General features: G+C 43.1%; 1 protein-coding gene across 1 annotated transcript; it reads right to left on the bottom strand.

The window, feature by feature from the left end:
* Positions 1–984: 984 nt before the first annotated feature.
* Pnp (purine nucleoside phosphorylase) lies at positions 985–7985 on the bottom strand. Its single transcript, XM_020172546.2, has 6 exons — positions 7792–7985; positions 4487–4656; positions 3027–3130; positions 2547–2722; positions 2243–2433; positions 985–1617 (listed from the first exon to the last, which is right to left on the bottom strand). The coding sequence occupies exons 1-6, from the start codon at positions 7800–7802 to the stop codon at positions 1400–1402; spliced, it is 870 nt and encodes a 289-aa protein (XP_020028135.1). The 5' UTR covers positions 7803–7985; the 3' UTR covers positions 985–1399.
* Between the last annotated feature and the right edge of the window lie 6293 nt (positions 7986–14278).

The raw sequence follows: 14278 nt of genomic DNA on the forward strand, positions 1-14278 counted from the left end.
TAGACGAACAAGTATAGCTCCTCTAAACTAGCTCTCGGCAACAGTTAACATATTAGCATACTGGCAAAAGATCCAGGAACTGATGAAAGGAATTGTAGCCAAAGGACTACTCCATAATGCTTTTTATTTGGGCTGGGCTCAGCTAAGTAGGTCAGTTACCAAACAAAGGATAATTTGAAAGAGTTCTCAAAAGCTTCCTGTCATCAAAATATCTCTTCCATATTATACCACTGACAACTGAGATATCATCATCATAAGAGGTTCATCCAGCACTGCCTTTTCTTAAAAAGCACATAGGCATAGGAGAGCAGTGCGGCAAGCTGAATGCAAGTTGATAAGCAAAGACAGTATAATGAGCCAACAAAAAGCAATGTCTGAATGCAGTGTCACAGGGAGGTTCTGATCAAGCAAAAGTGAGACTGGAGCCCAGAAAGTGGCAGGATAGGAACTGCTTAAAGAGAAATTGATTACGAACAACTCCACTGGGTTGCTCGGGTTGGCAGGAGGGAGCTAGCCAGCAGCGGGGTGGCTGGCAGCAGACAAAAGGGTACTTGCCTCTGCATTGTCAGGATGGAATGGAGGAGAGTATGACTCAGAATTAGAGAGGAGGAAGGAAGAAATGCAAGGAAAAAACTAACTAGGGTCTTAATAAGTGGCGACTCACGAGCAGAAACTGAGGTCAGTAAAATTCAGATGTTCATGAGAGTATCAGGGAGTGAAATCATCAGAAGGCAAGTGACAGAGGCAAGACTGGACTGAGAGGCAGAAGTGGTCACAAGGGCCAGAAGTTGCCCTTCCTCATCTTGTAACATTGTTCATCATTTTGCCTTTTCTTCATCCTCTGCTGCTCACAGACCTCCTCATCTCAGTCCTCGGCTACTTGTCTGCAAAGCAGTCACACAAAGCACATGGTCTCAGGGCTTTTCATGCCAGTCTAGGTGTATGCCCAGCCTCATCCCAAATTGTACTCCAAAAATGAACAAATTATTTCATCTCTTTATTCTCAAAATATGATGGTGTTAAAGTCCAAGAGGTATGGTGCTGGTTTTTGTTTGGTCGCCAAGTGAATCAGAACTGAGTCCCCAAGACCATGAGGGCATCACCTCCCAAAGTTCAAGGGCATATATCAAATTATGGGGCAGACCCCCAGCTAGGGCATAGGCTCCAGCACTCACAGAAGAATAGAGGTTCAAACAAGCTGCTTTGAGAAGGCAACTGAGCAAGAGGACTTGGTACTGGAATGTCTAGTGAGGGGAAGTGGGGAAGGTGGAGGTTAGCGGCTTCCTCTTTCCTTTTTGTGACTTCCTAAGGACAGAGGCACAGGCACCCAGCAAGAGGCCAAAGTAGCTAGAAGCTATTTGGATGCCATCAGGGGAGCACCGGACCACTCGAGCAATGGTCAGCTGGTTTTGTCAGGGAACGGAATGCTGGCTATGAGAATGGAGACAAACTGTTCCAATTTCTGTGCAGCTTGCTTCCCAGCCTCTAGCACTTCCTCATGATTGGCCTTCCCCATGTTTTCATAATCCAGGATGACCTTGTTAGTGATGAGTGAGAAGCCAAACACTCGAAGACCACAGTGCCGTGCAACTATAACTTCTGGCACTGTGCTCATGCCTGATGGGGAGAAAGAGAGAAATCAACTATTTTGTCTCTTGGCTTTCTGTGCTAACTAATGCTTAATCTCACTATTAATTTAATTATTAACTTCATTGAGAATGTAAAATTTTGAAAAGCATCCAGAGAAGCAGCTATATTAGTTTTGAGCTTATATGGTCCTGTATTACTTAAAATAAGTGGGGCCTCAGATAGCCTTACAAATTGAACCCTTGCAAAGCAGGCACTCTGCGACTTGAGCCACACCTCCAGTCCTTTTTGCTCTGGTTATTTACTTATTTATCTTGGTGGTACTGGGGTTTGAACTCAAGGCCTACACCTTGAGCCACTCATTGGCTCTTTTTTTGTGTGGTGTGATGGGTTTTTTCGAGATAGAGTCTCTTGGAACTATTTGCCTGGGCTGACTTTGAACCACGATCCTCCTGATCTTTGCCTCCTGAGTAGCTAGGATTACAGGCATGCACCCGGCTGGGACCTCACTTGATTGTCCTAGAAGTTCAATGCATTCTTCCCTTAATCTAACTAGGTCTCTCTCAATCCAACTAAGTCTGTAATCTTCTCTTCCCCATCTCCCCTATTTTATCAAATCCCTTCCTCAAACCTCCAGTCAAAATCCCCTTCTCACCAACAGCATCCGCCCCCAGCCTCTGCAGCAGACGACACTCCGCTATTGTCTCAAAGCTGGGGCCCGCCAACATCACATAGGTGCCTTCCTGTAGCTCTCGCTGCTCCCCCATCTGTTTCCAGGCACTGAAGGCCTTCTGCCTCATATTCCGGTCATAAGCATCAGACATGGCAGGGAAACGGACTCCAAACCTACGGCACAGGTTGGATCACCTCAGGTAAATGGAATTCAGTGAGCTCTCTCCCACCTCCCAGACCAGTCCTTAAACCCTACAGATCCAGAAACAAAGGAGCAAGATACAAACCTTTCATCATTGGGCCCCTGAAGAGGGTTCTGACCACAGAAGCCAGGGAAGTTGATGTGATCACGGATCAACATGATATCTCCAACCTCGAACTTGGGATTAAGCCCTCCAGCTGCATTGGTGACCACCAAGGTATCCACACCCAAAAGCCGGAATACCCTTACTGGGAATGTCACCTTAGAAACAAAAGATTAGAGAAATTTTTTTCGGTGCTGACAGCATGGCTCAAGTGGTACAGTGCCTACCTAGCAAGCATGAAGACCTGAGTTCAAACTCTAGTACTGCCAAAAAAAAAAAAAAAAAAAGAGGTGTTTTCAAAACTTCACCAGTCTACCTACAAATATGGACATACTACACATCATGAAAAAAAAAAAAGAGGAAAAAGGGGACAAAAAAACTTACTTATTCCAAATATCCAGGTAATAAAATAGTTCTCCCTCACCTTTTCCATATTCACCCAGGCCGCAGCCTCTAATTTACCTTCCAGAGTGGGTACCCTTCATACATGTGGAACCTGCCCTTCATCATCACACAGGTTACGCCATTCAGGACCCCAAACACTAGCTGACCAGCATGGCCTGGCACTGTATGCAGAAAAGAAAAGAAAATGAAAGGGACTACGGTTTCATGTAACACCTATCCATCAAGCACTTACCAGGAGCCACTTGGTCATTGTGCTTGACATGTGAGGATATAATTAAACAAAAGACATTAAAAGTCTGGTGGAGAGACCAACAAGCACAATCATACAAATGCAACTTCCCTCCTTTGTTTAGAAGAATCGTCTTTAGAGGCACTCACAAAAAAATACTGAAATAGCACAAAGCTGACACAGTTAGGAAACCCAAATGGAGTATAAGAAGCAGATAAGTGGACAAATTTAAAATTAACTGACTTATTACTTGGTACAATGCCCTTCTCGATGGAGGGAGGAGTGGCAGATGGAGCCACTACCATCTCCCTTAGAGGACTATGACCTCCCTCAGCCGCTCCTTTTTACTATTTCCTTCTCCAACATCTGCTCATCATGAAAAAAAAAGAGGAAAAAGGGGACAAAAAAACTTACTTATTCCAAATATCCAGGTAATAAAATAGTTCTCCCTCACCTTTTCCATATTCACCCAGGCCGCAGCCTCTAATTTACCTTCCAGAGTGGGTACCCTTCATACATGTCCTGGTCTCCAGTCTTGTTCCAAAGCATTTTAAAATATTTATTAAAAGTACTAACTCTTCAGGGAAAAAGGAAGATAGAAATCTAAAAATTAATAAATAAATGAATGGAAGTTAGTTCTTTGAGAATAAGTAAGCCAAATAAACTACCCATGTCCTTTACTTGCCCTTTTCTAAGTCCTAGACTTGGAGGTTTCTGGCTGCTACTGGAATGCTGGATATGCTAGCTTCAAATCCTGCAGAGTTCCACTGTATGTGAGTGGGAATCAGGTCTCGTGCATTCATGCATTAATTTGTGACTGTATCTGTAACAGCATTATTGTATGTGTGTTCATTTGTCGCTATGCACTGGCATGTGTCTAGGCCTGGAGCTAGAGATGGGAGAATGGAGAATAGCAGGAAGACATTGTCCTGGGAGGCTACCAACAGTGCCATTTCCATTTAAGCTACAAGCTGAGGAAATTAGAGGGGTGTGTGTGTGTGTACGTGGTGATGGTAGATGGGAGGAGAGGTGTCACACAGCTTTAGGGAGCTGAGTCAGTAAAGCACATGAAAGATGTCATCATAGTCCCACTGACACTCATGCCCAGTCTGTTATGCAATTTCTGTTAGGGGAATTTCCTTTTAAAATTGAGTCTTTTTTCCTCTCTTACAACATTTGTCTTTGATCAAATGTTGCTATATCCAGGAGTGGAAGCATTGGCTCCCTGACTGGATTCCACGGTATTAGAATTCCATCAGTTCTATCCCCTGCATTCCTTTGTAAGTACCTGTGCTTTGGGAAAAGTTGGGTATCTCACTGTAGTCAAAGATCTGGGCCTCAGTTAATCTATCTGTCAGACCTCCTAAGCCAGAACCGCAGATCACTGCCACGTGAGGTCGGTGCTTAGTGTGAGTCAGAAGCCATTCTGCAGTGTTCTCATAATCTTCATATGTGAATCTAGGGGATAAAAGGAAATCAAAATGAATTCTCCTCCTATTCCAAGGGACTCATAGACAAATGACTTTAATGCAGAAAAGCTGGCAGTCTACTGAAGCATAAGAAGACAGAGAAACTGCCCAGAGGGAGAAGCCAAGGTATGTTCACTCACCCATTCCATTCACCTACTCCTTTTTTGATTTATAAGACCCTGTGAAAGCCTGGCATGAAACTCCCTTCATTCAAAGGCCTGGCAAAAGTTACTGAAACCCATATCTACTATAACAGCCCCAATTCCAGAGTTGCCAATACTGTCAGGTTTTGTTTTGCTTTATTTTATTTTTGTGGTATAGGGGATCAAACCCAGGGTCTCCCAAATGTTAGGAAAGTGCTCTGCCACTGTGCCATACCAGGAGGTTTAATTCCTCTCTTTTATAATAAATACTTAGCAAGAGGACCACAGGTTCCAAAGAAATGTAATGAAACAATCAAGGAGAGTAAACCTAAGGAGAACACTGGAAATGGAATTAGACCTTCCTGAGGGCACTGAGGAATCTGATACCATTTTCCTTTAACCTACCTATCCCCTAAGCAGTTGTGAAGACTAACTGCTCTAAAGGCAGAAATAAACCCAATTTTCTTTTGGATCCTCACCCTCCAGCTCCTTCCTCAACCAAAAACTAAGACAGTTATATTTTCTTCCTTTTGATCCAAAGCAGGGCCTCCCAGATGCCAGGTAAGCACGACTACTGAGCCAGCACACCCTGGCCTTTGTCGTTTACTTGTTTCACCTTTTGTTTGTCCAAGGCAGGGTTTCTCTAAGTTTCCCAGCCTGGTCTTGAACTTCTAGGCTCAAGTGATTCTCCCACTTCAGTCTTCCTAATTAATAGCTGGGACTTCAGGAATCTCTTAGGGCTAATTTTTTTTTTTTAATTAGAAAGAAAAGCAACAGGAAACTAAGGCCAGTTTCGGTTAACCTGCATACACAAACAAACAAACAACAACAAGAAAAAACCAAACAACAGCAACAAAACCCAAAAACAAAGAAGGAAAAAAAAAGGAGTCAGGTCCCAGTGGCTCATGCCTGTAATCATAGCTACTCAGGAGGCAGAGATCAGGAGGATTGAGGTTCGAAGCCAGCCTCGGGGAAATAGTTCACATGAGACCCTACCTCAAAAAACCCATCACAAAAAAGGGCTGGCAGAGTGGTTCAAGATGTAGGCCCTGACTTTAAACCCCAATACTGGGGAAAAAGGAAAAAAGAAAAGCAACAGGAACACCTACCAGAAGTCCGTGATGTGTCATTACTAGTTCCCCTGGATCCTACTTCTGGGTTTCCCAGGCTCACACAGACCCTTGTCTAATGGTATGCAAAGATACCCAAGACCAGAGACTAAACTACTGCAAAAAAAAGCAGACCCAATCGACAACACTCATTGTCAAAGGCAAACAAGGACAGACTGCATAAATTCTCAGCAGAAGTTTGTTAAAAATACAATTTTCAGCAGCAACACACCAGTGGCTCACACCTAATCTAGCTACTTGAGATGGAGAGGATCGTGGTTTGCAGCCAGTGGGAGCCAAAAAGTTAGCATGATCCTATCTCACCCAATAGTCGACATGTGCCTCTCATTCTACCTATGACAGGAAGCCTAAACAAGGAGGATTGTGGTTCCCGCCAGCTGGGCAAAAAGTGAAGCCCTATCTCCAAAATAATCTCCAAAAAGGGCTGGAGGTGTGGCTCACATGATAGTGTGCCTGCATAGCAAACTCCAAGTCCTGAATTCTAACCCAGTACCATTAAAAAAAAAATTCTGGACTCACACCTACAAATTAAAAACTTGCTGCTGAGACTGTAGCTCAGTGGTCGAGTGCTTGCCCAGCATGCATGAGACCCTGGGTCCAATCCCCAGCATGGAAAAATAAATCAAAATTAAAAACCTTGTTAAGACGCTCCAAAGAACTATGGCTGTGTTACATACAGCACTTGACCTTTTCTCCTGCTTTCCCCTCCCGCCCCTCCTTTAACTTCCTGCTTACTCCATCTTCCTTTCTCTTCACACTAATGCTCTTTGCCCCTTAGAGTGCTAAGAGCATCAAATACTTTCCCAGAAACTACACTACTGGCAAGAACAAACCCAGAACTTTTCTCACAGTTCCAAGTTCAATTCCATCTCGCTCATCTGAAAAGACCAAAGATTGCTCTCAGAGATGGCACTGAGCTGGAGCAAATAAGAGCACCACTATAACCAAGCAGAGCCCAGGGGCTGGGCGTGCCTATAGTCCCAACCAAGGCAAAGTGGAGTCTAAGAAAGCATACATGAGTCCACAATACACGGGGTTACCCTGGGCGAGTAGCTAGGTAGTGGGGGTGGGGTGAGGGGAGAGCGGCCATAGAGTACAGGTGATGCAGAGAGCAGTAAATATTGAAATAGCAACCCCCAGAGGTGCAAAGGAAATGAAACAAGTGTGAAGCTGTGGCCGTCTGTCCCCCAAGAGCACCCTGAGAGCCCTGCAGGTATGCTGGCGAGGGGGTGGGGGAGAGGGGGACAAAGAATTCCAAGACCAAGGCAGCAGAGAGAAGGGTTTTCCCAAGCTGTGGGGTGGGCAGGAGTGGGCAGGTAGATGTCTGTTGCTCAGCTCAACCCATAAAGATTTCCTTCTCTCCTTGCGACTTCATTTCCAACTGGTTAATCGGACCTCTAATTTGGAGGGAAGGGAGGAGCTGGCTTAGGACGTGAGCAATTTTTTCCACAAAGAATAAATTCCAGACTTGCGGACTGAAAGTAACTCCCGGCTTTACCGAGCCCCTAGGCTGGGAATTCGTAAAGAAAGCGGGGACCTCTTCCCTGGTATGGAATCGGGTTAATACCCGCTCTCCACTTGCACAAACCGACGCACAACAGTTCCTTTTAGGAGTAGCCTACACCGCACTAAGCTGTCACCTTCCTGCTCGGGCGGCGCCACCACAGCTCGATTCCCGCGCGCGCTGCTGTCGCCCTGGCTCTGAAACCAGGCTCCATACCAGGCCTCTGCATCTCCAGGGCACTCCCTCCCTCCCTCCCTCGGGGCCCAGGGTGCCAAGTTTCGAGGTCTCGGTGACAGCCATTTCTCCTCCCGCGTGGCCTGGGGTCCCCGGGCCTGTGCCCGCCTCACCGGTTCTCCATGGTGGCTCGGCTCGGCTCGGGCAGCTGCGCGGCGCGGGCTGGGCTGGTCCACACGGTTAGAGCGGGGCGCGCCGGGCGCTGCCTTATATCCCCAGCCGGCCGGCCGCCAGCCAATGGCAGCTCGGCTCGCAGGCCGGCCCCGTCTCCATGGTGACGCTCCCTGATTCGGTTGCCCCAGGTTAGGCTGTAAAACTAATCAGAGTTCTTCCTGCAGCTGGACCCTCTCCCCCCACCTCCAGGAGCACCCAGCATTTCTTCCCTGCACACTTGGTTTCTCAGGGCCGGGCTTTCCACCAAAGGAAGCCGGTGAGGAAGAGAGTTACAAGAGTGCCGTTAACTCCCAAGCCATCTCTTACGCAACCCCACGCTCTGTGTCTACAAGAAACCGTGAGATTTGAAAAGAGAACTTTTCAAGCCTTAGACCATACAGCCCCAGAATCAAACGAAGTGAGCCACAATAGAGGTGGGTAGTCTGATCAAAGTGCCATATATGGACTTCGAAAATACCACGGTGAAACCCTTTTGTACAATTTTTATTTTATTTACTTATCTTGCGGTACTGGGGCTGGAGCTCAGGGCCTTCACCTTGAGCCACTCACTCCGCCAGTCCTTTTTGTGATGGGTATTTTCAACATAGGGTCTGGTGAAGTATTTGCCGAGTGTGCTTTAAACTGCCATCCTCCTGATCGCTGCCTCCTGAGTAGCTAGGATAATAGGCATGAGCCATCAGCGCCCGGCCCCTTTTGTACAATTAATATATGCTAATTTTAAAAATGCGGGGAGGAGGGGTGAAGGAACCCTCATACACTGCTGGTGGGAATGTAAGTTAGTACAACCACTTTGGAAAACAATATGGAGGCTTTTTAGAAAACTAAACATAGATCTGCCATATGATCCAGCAATACCACTCCTAGGGATATACCCAAAGGAATGCAACTCAGGTTATTCCATAAGCACTGCACACCCATGTTTATTTCAGCACTAGTCACAATAGCCAAGTTATGGAAACAGCCAAGATGTCTCACTACTGAAGAATGGATTATGAAGATGGAATTTTACACAATGGAATTTTACTTAGCCACAAAGAATGAAATTTTGTCATTTGCAAATAAATGGGTAGAACTGGAGAACATCATCTTAAGCGAAGTTAGCCAGGCTCAGAAAGCCAAAAATCGTATGCCTTCCCTCATACCAGAATATAGACCTAACACAAATGCAGTAATAGTTTTGGACACAGGTCACACACTAAGGGGATAACATGAAAAACAACAACAACAACAACAACAACAAAAATGAAGGTGAGCCTGTATCTGAGTTGCTTTCTGGACAAGGGAAGCAGGGTTGCACTGGCAAGAGTACTGACTTGAGGTTTCAGGATTTGGGGGAACAGCACCAGACCCAGATAGGCAGAAAAAATTTCTAAAGCCTTGGGTCCTATGATGGAGGGGTGAATTCAACTATGATATATTGTAAGAACTTTTGTAAATGTCATAGTGTACCCCAGTATAGCAAAAATAATAACAACAAAAAAAGAAATCTTGTGTCCCAGACACAGACATGATAGCCACAGGTTGATGTGTGCACAGTACTGGATCCAAGCAATTCTGATAACTACAGAAGGACTCCTGTCAAGATGAAAATTCCTGAAACAGAATTACACAATATTTTTTCTTTTACATAGTATAATATCTTTGTAAGAATTCAGCCATTTCTTTAGAACTCAGCTGTTTCTTCTCCCCTACTTGCAGGTTTGATCAGCTTCACACCAATGCCCCTTGCTTGGCTGTTGAAATCCTCTACCTGTTTTTCTCCTGAACGCTAATGCTGCTTGCCATTTTACCTACTACCATGGGTACAGCCAGTTTTTCTCAACCCTGTTTTTCTCATTTATTTAACAAGTATTAATTGAACATCAACTATACACCAGAACTGTTCTAGTGCTGTGGACACAAGAGTGAAAATAACATCTGTTAAAAAAAATATGTAAAGAACTAAGCCAGGTAGGTGGTTTATTCTCTCATGATTGTTGTTACTACTTACTATTATTACTACTTGTATTTATCTAGTAATTTTAGCAAAAGTAACAGCAGGATGATCTAAAAGTAAAGTTTCATTTTAGTAATGAGACCATCAGCATTTGGAAAATTGAAAGCAATATTTCAAACAATGGAAATCAGTCATAAGTAAAACTCAGCCCACAGAATCATCCATCAAACTTTGATTGCTCAAGACTTTTTTTTTAAGTAGGGAAATCTAATCTAATTAATATAAAACAAGATTACAATTGGCTATATCTAAGGAAGTTCAAACCTAATCAGTTAGTTTCAGTGAACTCTGTCTAAAGTAAGTGTCTGTAAACCAAAAATGGATGACTTGCAATATTTTGACCTGTTTCAAATTCTTGAGTCCAGAGTTCCCAGTTTCTCAGCTCACAGTGTACTTATTATCCCAACAATTTTTCATAGTACCTGCAGGTCAAAGAAATACCTAACATCTTTCTTTTTCTTTCTCACTTTGCTTCTTGAGTCATTGGTTCCTAACAATTTAGTAGCCATTTAAACAACACATACACACAAATTGAAAGACAAAATATTATATTCCTAAATAACCACAAATAGCTCTTGTGGAATCTATGTACATGTTGAGTACCACATAAATTCTCAAACATTAACATCTAACATGCTACCTTCATTCCCTGTTCCATGATGTTTTTTGCACAACTGCTTAGTTGTTTTTTGTTTTAATCAGTGGGATCTCCTAAAGTCAGCTCTACAAAGATATTGTGTCATGAAAAGGAATGTAGCACAGTGTAATGTTCAAACTATGAATGATCTCAAGCTAGTAATTTACACAATGAACAAGAACTACCAAATATTTCCCTTGGAATTTAAAAATGTCCTGCTGGTGGCACTGGCCTATAGTCCCAGGTGCTGGTGAACTGAGGTGGGAGGGCCTCGTGCCCAGAAATTTGAGACCAGTCTGGGTGACACAGTGAGATTCCATCTCAACAAAATAATAAATAAAAATGAAAATATCCCATAGTGCCCCTGTGAGTTTGCACCTTGGCACAGTTTGGGAATCATTGCCCAATCGCTCCATTGCCACCTTTGCTACCTCACTCCTGAATCTGTGTAGTGTAAATGAGTGTGAATTCCATTCCTAGCTTTTGCTTACCAGGCTTGTGACCCTAAGCAAGTAAAATGCCTACCTCAGTTTTCTTACTCATAAAATGGTGAGAGTAATAGTACTTACTATTGTTGTTAGGATCATATAAAATGCTTGTTAAGTGCTTGGACAAGTACCTGGCATTATAATTACAATAAACACGAAGTAAATGTTAGCTGTTATTATCCCCCATGGTCTCTTCTTTTTGATCTTTCGAGACCCACCTAAACATAAATTGGATCAAAAGAAAAACTAATGGGACATTTAACCAATCAACACCATCTGGAATTCCACACTATTAAAAATAATAGCCTTTAGCCACATGTGGCTATTTAAACTTCATAAAATTAAGAGGACATAAAAAATAAAAACTTAATTCTTTAGTAATACTAACTACCTTTCAAGTGTTCAGTAGCCACAGTTGGCTATGTTACCACATTACACAGCACAGAAACATTTCGGGCAACCCATTGGGGACCCCTCCCTTCCCATGGGAGCCTTTGCTCTTTCACTTAATAAACTTTCCTATTTAAAAACAAGAAAAAGAAAAGAAATGTTTCTATCATCACAGAAAGCTGTCTTGCACAGTGCTCCTCCATGTCCACATAAAAGAAGCTGGAACTGTTTTATTTTTCACTTACAAGGCAAAGTAAAGGTATTTCTAAGGTTCCTGTAGTCAGGAAGTAAACAATCCACAACCTCAGGGTGATTGTTTTTTTGTTACTGTCTATTGCTGTTTCTTCTGTCTTCAGAGGGACGCCTGTGTTCAGGCAGGTACTCAGCAACACACCCATCCTCTGCCCTCAAGAACAAGGAGACTGAAAAACAGAAGTGGCAGGGGAAGTCTAAGAAGAGAAGTATCTCCAGACAGTAACTCCCAATGTCAACAACAACAAAAGCAGACTCTGTCTCTATAATTCTATAAGAATTCTTACAAAAGAATCTCAGGATTCTTTAAGTGGAGAGTCACCTAGAGAAGAGTCATGTGAGAAAAGAGTCACTAGAGGGGAGGGGAGAGAAGAGGAAGGGAGGGGAGAGAGGAAGAGAGAGAGAGAAGGAAGGAAGGAAGGAAGGAAGAAAAGAAAGGAAGCAGGAAGGAAGATGGAGCCTATGTGGAACACATGGTTAAGGAGAAATGAGTTTAGGACACTTTGGGTGACAGAAGCCAGGCATATGCTTCCCACCTCACTCTCTGTCCATGCAAGCAAGCCTGTGCTAGTCACTACATTGTTGGAAACCTGAAGTCAAATAAATAAATAAATAAATGCTGTAAATCTCTGCAGTTTCTTTCCTGTTATAGACTGAATTGTGCTCCCCTAAAATTTGTATTTATATTGAAGTTCAGTCCCACTATATGTGTGGATAAAGCTTTTAAAGAGGTAATTAAAGTTAAATAAGGCCACAAGGGTGGGCCATAGGAGCAGTGGTCTTTGAAGAGGAGGAATTGAAACCAGGGAAGCACACACACAGGACAGAGCAGAAAAGTGATCACTGCAAGTCAAGGAGAGAGGACTTAAAGGAATCAAACCTTGATTGATTTTTTTTTTGTTTGTTTTGGTTTGGTTTGGTTTTGGTGGTGGTACTGGGGGTTTGAACTCATGGTGCTCTACCACTTTAGCCATTCTGCAAGCCCTTTTTTAGGTCTCCCGAACTAGTTGCTCTGCTGGCTTCGAACCACAATCCTGATCTCTGCCTAGGTAAGATTACTGGTGTGAGCCACTGACACCTCATGACTTTGGATTTTTCAGCTTCCAAAACTGTGGGAAAATAAATGCCTATATTTAAATCATCCAGTCTGTGATATTTTGTTATGGCAGCCATCGGAAACTAATCCACCTCCAATGATTTTTTTTTCCTCTTCCTCCTTCCCTCCCTCCTTTCATTTTCTTTCTCTTTTTCTCACTCTTTCAGTCTCAAATAAAGACAGTCTTGGCTTCCCTGTCTACCTCACAGGGAACTCTGAAATCATATGAATCCAGATATGAAAGTGCTTTATTAACTGTAAGTTAGAAATATCATTACTTTTGAATTTCTGTCCTATTGACCTATTCAAGACAACTCAATTCCAAATTATTCATCCTCAATAATACACAATTTTTCTTTATATTTTAAAGATTTCCTTGGCTGATCTGGATCAATAGAAGTGATCTCTTCTTTACTTGAACTTGAATTACATTGTTCAATTTATTTCTTATGCATTGTATGCTATATCATGAATTTCTAATATTATTTTTTCTATTTAATAGAAGATCACTAGTGTTGACATTTATGCTGTTAATGTTTACATTATGTCCCATTATGCCCCCTTACTGTAGAGTAAGCTTCTCAAGGAGTGTCTTTCACAAAGAGTAGATATTTAACAAACATCTGTAGAGGTAATGATTACTGAGTTTGTTTCCATTTGTAGTAGATTGAAAAACATGACCACTGGAGCAGTGGCAAAGCATTTATTTAGCATGCACAATACCATGGATTTGATCCCCAGCACTGAAAAAAAAAAAAAAGATAAAATTAGAAAATGAAAAACATGACCACGATACTTCACAACTCCTCCTATCATGAGGTAAAGTCTAGTTGCCCACACCTTGAATATAAGCAGGCCTTATGACTTGCAATGAACTACAATGTGGTTGAAATGAAGTTGTGATAGTGCTGGCACCTAGGCCTAAAGACACCTTGCAGCTTCTCCTGTATTCCTCTGGGGCTATCACCTGAAGGGCCATGCTGCCACAAAGAAGTCCAGCCAAGCCGACACATACAGTAGCACATACATGAGTGAGGCCATCCCGGGCCACTGAGTTGCTTCTGACTGCATGTTACCATGTGAGCCCAAGAAAGATCAGTAAGAGAACCACTCAGATCAGTCATCAGGTTGGGGGTTGTTTGTCACCTGGCAATAGATGGCCAAAGACCAGCAGAGCTACTCCTCTACTCTTTTATGGCCCTTCTCACAATTTGTCTTATTTTCTGGGCATGTGACTTCTGACCACTACCAGACCATAATGTCACTGAAGGAAAGACAGAATTCATTGATTTTGGATTACTCTAAGAACTGAAGGTAGTAAGTGATTGGTCCATTTACAGAATACCTAATGGTTCCTTCCAAGGAAGTTTTGGAAATTATAAGGTAGTAACAGCACTTACAGAAGCACTGTAGTTCCCTTAACTCTCTTCCACATTCAGACATTAATCTGGGATTAAAAGGAATGTAAGGTGGGCATCGAGGCACATGCCTGCAATCTCAGCACTTGGAGGCTGAGGCAAATTGGGGAGCTATATTCAGGGATTACTCCATCACACCTTTCCTTTAG

This window comes from Castor canadensis, chromosome 3 (genome assembly GCF_047511655.1).
Source record: "Castor canadensis chromosome 3, mCasCan1.hap1v2, whole genome shotgun sequence".
NCBI lineage: Eukaryota > Metazoa > Chordata > Mammalia > Rodentia > Castoridae > Castor > Castor canadensis.